At 40.5% G+C, this 11,095-nt stretch overlaps 1 protein-coding gene across 1 annotated transcript; it reads left to right on the top strand.

Annotated features, from left to right (window-relative positions):
• Positions 1 to 683: 683 nt before the first annotated feature.
• On the top strand, positions 684 to 11,046 carry dbpb (D site albumin promoter binding protein b). The gene is given in 7 exon segments (XM_034697873.1): positions 684 to 1,835; positions 2,033 to 2,320; positions 3,020 to 3,396; positions 3,398 to 3,451; positions 3,453 to 3,465; positions 7,394 to 7,644; positions 8,710 to 11,046. Coding segments are annotated over 6 exon segments (1,101 nt in total). The 5' UTR covers positions 684 to 1,835; positions 2,033 to 2,130; the 3' UTR covers positions 8,926 to 11,046.
• Positions 11,047 to 11,095: the final 49 nt, after the last annotated feature.

Genomic DNA, 11,095 nt, shown 5'->3' with positions numbered 1-11,095 from the left:
CAATAGAACTCCTTAACTCCATTCATTATATAAAATGATTGTATGATAAGCCCACTATACTTGAGTCTAAATACCTTTACTGGTGACGGATTGAAGTTGGCAGTATGTTAAAGGAATCCAAAAATTAAAAGTGTGTGAATTTGATTAGGAATTGTGATTACAATCCATATGTTTTGCTTGCAAACTACAAACTATGATGACCCATTTCCATTTGTATACAATATGTGGAGACATGTGATTAGAGGCCCACAGCTGGATAAAACTTGAGCTGGACAGATATGATTTAAAGAAAACTTGGTCTTGTGTCAGTGTTTAAAGCCTGACAAACACATTCAGCAGGGTACTCTTCAATATGAATTTAAACACCCAGGCTGAATATTATTTGGTACTTATACTATTCATCAATGTATCAAACTGTAAGGGACTGAAGTCTGTCGACTCTGTTCGTCAACCTTTGCATGTAAAGAACAGGAGGTGAACTCCAGCTGCGCGTTGTGTTTTACATGTGCTGTGAAACTGTACAGTAGACAAGACAGCCCTCGCGCTTTTTGTGTTTCGAACTGGTCTCACGCGGCAGTGGCATGCATGGGGGGAATCCGAGCGGGCGGGTTTGTTCGACCTAATTCTGTCCAATAGGCGCTCGCTGTGGGTGGAGCGACGAGCTGCTACACCCAATCAGTCCCATGCCGCGAGCGGACAGGCCTGGTCTCCCCGTGCTCGATACACGTGAGCTGGAACAGCTATTGTACGCCGGGAGGCAACGTGCTAAAGCGTTCCTCTCGCCTGAAAAAACGACATACTCACGTTTTCCAAGGATTACAAGGAGACTGGAAAAGCCATGCTAGACTACCTGATTATATTCAAGAGGCCAAAATACTGCTCTTAAAGAGTAAGGCAAAGTTTAAAGACAGTGTCACTTAGAATGATTAAATAGGTGATTTATAAAGGCGTACTTGTATATGGGCGTTTTATTCTCAGTCATGTGATTAAATCTTGAACTAATGTGCATCGTCACTGCTTCAGCAGAAACACACAAGCAAAAGTCAGGTTTTTATACCTGTCAGACAAAACAAACAGCTTGTTCTCCTCGATGTGCGGCACGAGGGTAGGTGTGTCTCATAATAATAAACGAGCTTAGAGAGAGAGCGCTTAACTCCTGACCACGCCCCCCTTTTCGCTCCTCGCTAGTTTATTTCCGCGAGGTGTGACGTCACGTGAACCGCCCGTGTCGTCCCAGCTGAGAGAACAGAGAGAGAGAACAGTCGGACGTGGACGTCGCGCGGCCCAAACACAGACCGAAAACTCGTGCGCCCGTGACTAGATCCACCGGATGCAAAAAAAAGTACAGACAGAGAAAGAGGAAACAAACCCCTCCTCCCCCCACGACGGACAGCAAAGCGCGACAGCACAGAGAGAAACACCAATGCAACTTGTCATCTGACCAACACAGCCACTGCCCTGTCCTCTGTGTGTGTGGTTTATACACGTTGTTCCAGATCGGTTGTTTGTTTGTACGGAGGTTTGCTTTGCAACTATTTGGGATCTTCTTTTTGATGACCGGACGAGTTACTCGGATTATCACTCTTCGATTTTGATATATTTACTCTGAGTCGTCTGTGTGCGGATTGCGTTCGTATTTGTGCGATTTTGCATTTTTATTATAGACAGTATTCCTACTCGGATGGTCTGACTGTCCCTCCCACACTGATCCTCACAGAATAACAGCTTGCTCCTCCGAGCACTTTTTCCACGTCTCTCGATTGAAATGGAATATTTTGATGAAAACATTTCTGCAAGATTTTAAGAGACGTCCTCTTCTGAACGACAAGTGAAAGGTAAAAGTTGTACTTGTTTTCTAACTTAAATATGCAAAGTATGCCTTTGATTAAACCAAGTAATTATTATTCATAGTTCACTTTAATGATTTATTTGCTCTGCATGGACACATCTTAAAACTATCTGTCTTATCCACCCCCCCCCCCCCCTCCCCTCCCCTACAACCCCTTCAACTCTCGTGCATACTCACGCACAGCCAGCAAGAAAACTTGTCCCATTGGTAGGTAGACGGGTCAGTTTGCCACGCCTCTTCAAGTGCCCCAGGTATCTCTCTGCGACCCCGTCTGGTCCAGGATGTCCAGGCAGCTCACCCAGCTTCCGACCCCCGATCTCCCAGCAGGCGCAAGCCCACAGTTTGGAAGTTGTACACAGCCTGCAGGCTCTCTCACAGGGGGGCATCTGAACTCCATGACAGGTCTTAAGTCCCTCCTGCAGCATCCGATGAAGGGAGAACCAGCGTTTAAAAAGTCCATTGGACGCAAAGGTGAGAATCTCTCACTTACTCTGACTTGATACTGTCACACTGTTGTTTTTGTTCTTGACACTGTCCATGTCAAATATGTGTAAAGGGAGGACATTACTAAATCATACTCGTCTGTTTCCCCCACTGCTGCTGTTATTGTGATAGAAATGTTATATTTCAAACATTATATTTTTCATATTTGATTGCACAAATATCATACTTAAGCCTAATACTCCATCACACATAATCAGGATGACTGTCATGTGACCAGACTGACTATTCACCTGGATTATAATCCCTGCTGGGAATATAAATTAAGATCCGGATTACCCTGAGTGCTAACATGTTTTGGTTTAGCTGAAATGCTATACAGGCGTTCATCGTTGGTGCTTGCTGTGCCAAAACATACCTGCATCTATTGTGGGATTCATCTAGGAATGTATGCATGTGTTATGTAAACAAATTGGTTTGCCTCTAACTTAATGCTGCAATTCAGCTCCCATCTGGTCTGTTTGTATGTGCTTGTGTTTTGGGGCATTTTAGACACAAAATGCATTCAATGGATACACCTGCCAAACAATCAGTTTAACACAAATAGTCAGAGCTGATTTTAACACTCAGTGATAGGTGATAAAACACTATTGTTTGCTTGAGTTAAAAGTTGTTATTCATTGTCTGCATTCTGTATCAATAACAATTGTGCTGTTCTTTCTCTGGCAGACAAAGACAGATTGGACCTTGATGAGGACTCCTTGGGAGTGTGCTCCATGAGGAATGGCAGTGGAATTGGCAGCAGTAACAGCAGTAATGGCTGTGGAGGAGGAAATGGAGGAGGAAGTTTCAACCAGTTCTTGGGGCCCCTATTGTGGGATCGCACCCTGCCTGCGGACGGGGGCCTCTTCCAGCTTCAGTACATGGACTTGGAGGAGTTTCTGACCGAAAATGGAATGGGCAGCATGCATAACAACAACAGCTCCAGTTCAGCCCAGATCCCCTCACAGAGCTCCCAGTCAGCTGTACCTAACCAGAGCTCCCAGTGCCTACCGCCCTCATCTCCACCCTGCTCCACATCTTCATCACCGTCTTCATCTTCTTCAACCGTCACTCCTTGGCTTGGAGGTGGCTCAGCCACAGAACCTTACAGGAGGAAACAGACTTTCTTCATGGTGAGTTGGCAATGATACCAAACAATATGATAGAATACCATGTGATAGATTCAGTTGAATACCATACCATAATAAACAACATCATAGGGAGGGATATAGAACAGTACAGTTTGATATGATTGGACACAACAATACAAAACACATGATACAAGAAGAAACCATACGACACATTACTATATGATTAAATTTGATATGAAACAATACTGTATGACATCATTTGGTATTATTCAATTGTATTATATTGAATACATTGAATTGATACCATACAGAACAGTATGATATGATTTAATAGATACGATACAATACTTTATAATATAATTTGGTATTATATACTGTTTGAAATTGATTACACTTAATTGATGCATTAAAATACAATGTAATTACTCAAGTGTCATAGGAAGAACATTTTTCATGGACCTATGTTCTGCCCACATTTAGCTGTCGTGACATGGTGCTAATTATTGAGAAAAACAATAAAAACAACCAATAACTAATAGGTAAACAGGCTAGTACAATCACAACCAATGAAACAAAGCATTTGTTCTTTAATAAATAGATGGATAGATGAACAAGAGGGTAGAAATATGAACAAGGTCAGTTCATTCTTCAAGGTTCATCCATATCAGCTCAAAACAGCAGTATCTAAAAAGAGGGTCTTACAAACTTTGCAGAGTTGACAAACTGAAAAAGACAAGTTGTCCCCAGCCACTGATATGAGACCAGTACAACCCACAATATAGTAGCTGTGGTGCAATCAAGGTTATGTGCTGTGCTTTATAATGTTTCCATTGGCTTGTGATTCAGCACTTTTAACTCTCCTTTGAGTTTATAACAAATACCATGGTGACCAAGCATTTTTCTGTCCCGTGGGTTTAAACTGAAGGCAGGAGATACAGTCACATGGCCTCTCATTTCAAAGTCAACTTAAAAGAGAGAGCACAGATTAGGAATGGCTGCCCAACAGTGGCTGATATATACTTTTATTCTGTAGCAGTGTGCAGGGTTAAAGTTGTTTGAGGGAGGCAGTGAAATGTGAAGAAAATGACAGAGAAAGGAGAAGGATTTCAGAGAAAGAAGTGTAGTAAATGTCCTGAGCTTTTTGATGAGTCAACCTCACATCAATGACAAGCAAGGTTTGGTTGGTATTGGCATGTGATGTGTGTACCAAAGAGTAGAACACAATCAGCATTCAGTCCCAGCCAATTATTAATGTGCAGCAGGGTCAAAACATTACTAAGAGAGAGAGAAGAGGGAGAAGTGTGTGGAGTGTTTGCGGTTGCGTGTCTTTAAATCTCTCCCCACTTCACACGCCACAGCCATGTGTACGAGTCAGTACACGTGCCGAGGCTGAGGGTACTGGAGTGAGAGAACTAGAGGCAGGGCCAGCAGACATGGAGGAGGAGCCCACAGGGGGAGGGACAGACCGAGCAACAGGAAGAGTTTCCCTGAGATGCCAGACTTCAAATGAAGCATTTCATCAACAATGAATGGCATTTAGTTTACTGATAGCCACAAGAGAATTGAATACTGAATGGAGGGTCAATACTAGATCTTTTCTCCTGTCCTTAAAGGAAAAAGTGTTTATAAACATAAACTCATTATTCATTTATAAACATTATAAGGCCTCAAGCTTTTAAATTTCAACCCGTTTATTTAGAGTCGTAGATGAAAAGACTACGATTCTTATTACAAATAATAAAATAACACTTTCGTCAAATTAAAGTCCTTCTTACTATGTGGTTAAGAAGACTCTGCTGAAGTTGGGTGATTAATTCTCACCAACTCTCCCAAAGCCTGAAACGAGAGGATCTTTGTTCTAATCCGCAGTGTCATAGAGGTCCCAGCCAACAGCTGCTTCATAAATAATGAGTGGAGGAACACCTAACAACAAATAGCTATATTAGGAACCTTCATAGGAGTAGAGCTACTGTTTACTCACTGAAAAGACTCAGGCCTTTATGCAATGCAGTTGGACAAGTCATTTAATGTTTCCAGTCACATATTGAACCATTTTAAGGAAAGTGAAAGCCTCCTGTTCTCCTCGCTGTTAAAGCACGTGGACAAAAACGCACCAAATCAACTTTGGCAGTGTGTGTTCCAGAGCTCTCTAAAAACAGGGAGAGGCAGTAATGCACCACAGGAGGGCTGGGAGTTTTTAGGTTTTCTAACAAACAACTTGTAACCAGGTGGTTGCTCTGAATAGTTCCTGCTATTTGGCTCTAGAAGCATAAATCTTCTGTTTTTCCCATACTCAGAGGTCAATACAGTATTTTCTGGCCTCCCCTTATTTTAGGTACTTTCACTACCCACCCACACCAAGATTTAAGTGATGTTAAGACACACTGAGTGTGTATCATGAGGTATGCTTGGCTGTATCTTGGTGTTAGTTGGAACATGGGATCATCATGAGGGAACACTTTGCACCTTAGGGTACACCTTCTGCAGTCATTACTCATGTGATATCTGCTCATGTATTCCAGATCCCCAGATAACATGTTTAACAGCTGGCAGCACATGCCATAGACAGAGGGGATAGTTTTGATCTTCTCCACAAACCCTCCTACGTGCTCTCCTAGGTTTAGTGTGTGTAGTTGTTTTTGTTGTTGCTGTTTAAATAAATTGTGTAATTTTAATATTTTCTTTGATAGTTTTTTACACTCAGTAAGTCTGCATTTATGACCAGCTTTGTGGAGCTTAGTTTGGACTTTGTTCATGCAGTTCTGTTGTGATTTTTAGGGATGCAGTGTTGTTGTTAACCTTTTATACTACTTATAATCAACACACAGAACTTGAGCTGAGGATAGGCAAACACATATGTGGTAATGTTGTTTTCTGGACAGTTGTGGAGTTTATTTTTTAAGGTGCTATTGGATTCCCCTATATGAAGCATGAACCCATGCATAGCAAATTGTAATACAGTCTAAGTATAAAGTCTCCCTATGGACATGTTATTGTTTTGGTAGTACTGATTAGATTACATTTTTATTGAGCAGTTCAGATAGTTTTGAAAAAAAGTCCAAAAAAGCCCAGAATCAGTCAGTTGAGTTGGGTGCATTGGGCCTTAAAGGAGGTGGGGTGAGGTATGGCCCTATTCTGGCCCCACTTTAAGAAACTGGTTTTAAGGGGAGGAGTAGAGAGTTACATAACATTTCCACCTACAGATCCCCCCTCCCCTCCTTTCAGAATTTAAGTTCTGGATGTTGGATTTGGGATTTCATAGTTTTGGTTTATAATATTTTCTGATTGAATAATTACATTAATTGCAGTTATCAGGTTGTAAGCAGTGATTTGCATTGTACACTTCCACAGCACAGTCCTGGACCCCAGGAAATGTGTCTTCCCTCTGTTCTAGCAGAAATGTCCAAAATGAAAAATTGGAAAAAAACATTTCAATAAGGCCTTTCCATTACTGATAATTTGCTCATATATGATAGTTCTATCATCTGAGTTCGTGAGCATAACCTTAAATATAGACTGTAGGTAGAGTATATTATAGATGAGTACTTCTTACTATAACAGCCTGCATCTCTTTTTTTATCTATCCTTATAGTAACAATGGTTTGTATTATATTATATAATTATTTGTTTTTGCTGCGTGTATTCGCACAATATTCTTATTAAGTACTCCCTGAAAAGCTTTTAGTTTTAGAGTCCGTGAAAGCTGATTGAAAAATGGTCTCAGTGTTCTCAGTGTTGAGTCAGTTAAGAGCTGAAGAATGTTGTTTATTGTTTATAATGCCAAGAAAATAGCTCTCTGCTTCCACCTGGTGGCCATAGGGATGTATAACTGCATGCATTTGAATCGTTGTTTGGTTGGACTGCTTTGACCAGCTTCTCTAATGCTGACAAAAAATACTTATTTCTAGGACACGAGTAACTGAGTGAAAAATGTAGTATTAAACAGGTGGTCTTCCTTCTTTGATTTCAGGGAGTCAGACGAGTATGAACGACTCGTGCGAATCACCCTGCTCCTCCTCTTCGTCCTCCTGTCCACCTCTGCTGACACCCACAGGCAGTGGGCCTGATGCTGGAATGTTTGACATGGATTCAAACGAGATGTCAAGCTCCCCCAGCCAGCAGAACTTTGACCCCAGGAGGCACTCATTTAGTGAAGAGGAGCTCAAGCCACAGCCAATGATCAAGAAGGCTCGCAAGATCCTGGTGCCAGATAACTTGAAGGTGAGAGCAAAAGTGAGTGAAATTATTTAGTTCAAATCATCAATTTGCAAGGAATTTGTTTTTACCATGACTGGGCCAATTAAAGACACATTCCATAACATATGAATTGATTTGTGTTAAAAAAAATACTTTTAGAGATTAGAAACATCAATTCATTAAATATGTGAGAAAAGTAGCTTGCAGCACAAGTGGAGGTCTTCTACTTTCTAGATTTATCCAACCAACATTCCAAAACACAGACATCATTCATTTTCAAGACAAAGAGCTAAAAGCCAATCACATCAGAGAAGCTGGAAACAGAGAACTGTGGCCATCTGAGCAGCTCAGTGTCCATTACTTAATTAACAAAGTAGATTTATTTTCTCTCAGTCCACTCATTGTTCTAGCTCTGATTCTTGGGATATACATAGTTAGCACAAAAGAAAACCCACTCAGTGAACACATACTTTACTTCGATTTAAAACAATTTCATATTTGCCTGATTTTAACTAACTGCCTTTGACTCACCAAGTATGGAAATAAAGATTTATATATATTGTACTTTTCAAAACAAAAGTTGTATTAGATATTAAAGAAGCTAGTCATTAATAATCATAAGAGCAATTTAGTGCGTTGAAGAAATCAATCAGTAACATCAACAAAAGCAGAACTTAAGTGAAGAAAAGTGGGTGACCATGGAGGATTTGTAATGTTATTGAAAGAGCACAACTTGTTCCACAGTAGATAACACCGAGCAGTAAAAACCGAGTGTCATTTCTCCAGCAGTGGGGTGTGGGAAATGGGGGAGGTTTGCAAACTATATTTTATCTCAGACACTTACTCAGTCCTGACCAAACTCTGAGAATAAAGCGTTTGAAAGTAACATGTCCCACGCTCATTCATGGCCAAACACCCACATTACACATCAGTAACAGAATACAAGAATACTATACACTTCTTAAGAAACTAGTCTGGCCATTCATTGATTATTTTATTGAATTCCTTTGCTTAATAAATTTTTTTTTCCAAAAGGATCAAACCGTCAGAAATAAACGGTGTATTCTGTTTCTGTGATTCCTCTCTCAGGATGAGAAGTACTGGACCAGGAGGTATAAAAACAACGAGGCAGCAAAGCGTTCCCGAGATGCTCGCCGTCTTAAGGAGAACCAAATCTCTGTGCGCGCTGCCTACCTGGAGAGAGAGAATGCCGCCCTACGGCAAGAAGTGGCAGAGATCCGAAAGGAACTCGGCCGTTGTCGCAACATCCTTAGCAAATACGAGAACCGTCTCCCCGACCAGTGATGACGGCGTGCAAGCAAAAAATCAAGAAGAAAAGGAATTAAAGCTGGATCTAATGAAAGACTTTGAGTTATTGGAAATGGCATGATGGACAGATTGGGGTGAAGAATATGCTGATGATAATGATTCTGATGATGAATGTATAAGACAAGGAGATGGTTTGTGTTTTGAAGCTCAGGTGTCTTGTTTTGTTGAGGTGTCAGCTCTTAAAAGTAAAGATGGAGAGAATAATTTAACAGATGAGAGATGTGACTTTTAAGAGTTTTGTTATTGGAGAATATTGTATATTTTATAATACTTCAGAAAAATTAGAGGGAGAGAAAATTTGGAGAATAATTTTGTATATTTTCTACATGACAGGGGACATAGAGGAAAGCTAGGGTAAATCTCTTTTTATTCTAGGTGATTCCGGAGATGTTTAACAGGTGTCAGCCATCGATGGGTATTTTTCGACTCGATTATTTTAGTCAGGATGCAGCAGCAGAGGCGAGGACGCATGTAACAATTGTAATATAGAGAGCAAAAATGATCTTATAATCGTATAGTTCAACATTTTTGTGGATTTTACTCAAGCACTTAATTATTTTCCTGTTATGTTTCTGTCACTGGGAATGGGCATGCTAGAGAGAGACGAAATGAGAGAGGAGACACAGTGTAAACAGACCAGCGCTTTCTACAACACTCGTCTTCTGCATTCTTTTTTAATAGAACTTCATGCTTTTTGGTTAATTTCCCAAACCATGTTAGTTTTCTGTACTTAAAGCTCAACTTTACACCCTTTTCTAGTCCATACTTCTACTTTTGACTCCACTTCTCTATTCCAGTTGAGTGCTTTTAATCGTCCCTAGTGTTTGGTATCTTACCTAAGCAGATGAAAACCTGCTGTTGTGATGCCCACTGGGTAACTCTGCTCCTCTTCATCTTCTCTTTGAATCGTTGGGATATTTCTCTGTTTCTATTTCCGTCTGCTCTCACTTACAGCCAATCCCCCTTACAGCTATGTGCAAACTCTTCCTCTTACATTTTGTCCCTGTGTCTCTCTTGTACCTCAACGGTGCATAGAGTAGTGAAATCTCAATGTTGTACCCTGAAATAGTAATCAATCTTCCCAGCTACATGCACTCGTTACTTTACTGTACTTTATGAACACACTTTAATCAGCATTATTACAGAGGAAGAAATGTGTATATTGGAGAAGCCTATGCTATTTTTGTGTGTTTGATGTATTCCAGGAGATGTGTTGAGAAACCATTGAGTGGAATGGTGTTAATTTCTCAGATTTCTGGGACAAATAAAAGCCAAAATTTCCTATTGTGATCCACAAATCTTGTTACTATTTAGTGCTTTTATTCAATACTGCTCCTTTACTGTTTACTCCTTTTATTACTTTAATCTGTATCTTTAAACTTCTCTGTGTACCCACAACATCTACGCTGGTACACTATGTTATGTTCCTGGGGGAGGGAAGACTAGTAATAGCGTGTGATTTTAATCCCCTTGATGACCATTTCTGCTATTATTATTGTTATGATTATAACGATTATCCCTCTTGTTGTTGCTGTTCTATATTATTGAATGATTTTCTTTCTTTGGACGAACATGATCTGTTGCACCTTGAAACATCTTTGATCTTCAGTGTTCCTCAGAAAGACTATTCACATGGAAACCACCCTCTGTCTGCAATTTGCATCCTGTCTCACACCTCCAGACATTACTCACTTCTGCAAAGGATCCTGCTGCCACTTTGGTTCTTCTCACCATGGATTCACGAGCGTGGCTCAAAAACTCGAACATAATGTCCATGCAGACTTACTTTTTTCCTTTCTCCGTGATCTCCTCTGTTCCCCAGCGGTGTACGGACTATGCACACTTTCAATATTTGCTCCTCGTTGGTTTATTTCCACCTTTATCACCTCAATCAGTGATTGTTTGCTCCTCCAACAGGATTTAGTCTCGAATATCCTCACAGATGTGGTTGGTAAATCTTCTAGTGACTCTAATTGAACTACAACTGCCCTGCTGCATCAGTGGTGTCCTTGGTGCCCAGCCCACTCAATGCTGGTTATTTGGATGTAGTCGAGATTTTTCCAGAAAAAAACACCAATAAAAGATTGTTCTCATTCACGATGACTTCTTCTCTTTTCTCAGCTGTTGTGTCACATATGTAACATTT

The sequence above is a fragment of the Notolabrus celidotus genome, chromosome 12 (genome assembly GCF_009762535.1).
Source record: "Notolabrus celidotus isolate fNotCel1 chromosome 12, fNotCel1.pri, whole genome shotgun sequence".
Taxonomy (NCBI): Eukaryota; Metazoa; Chordata; class Actinopteri; order Labriformes; family Labridae; genus Notolabrus; species Notolabrus celidotus.
This window is presented reverse-complemented; position numbering and strand designations above follow the sequence as displayed.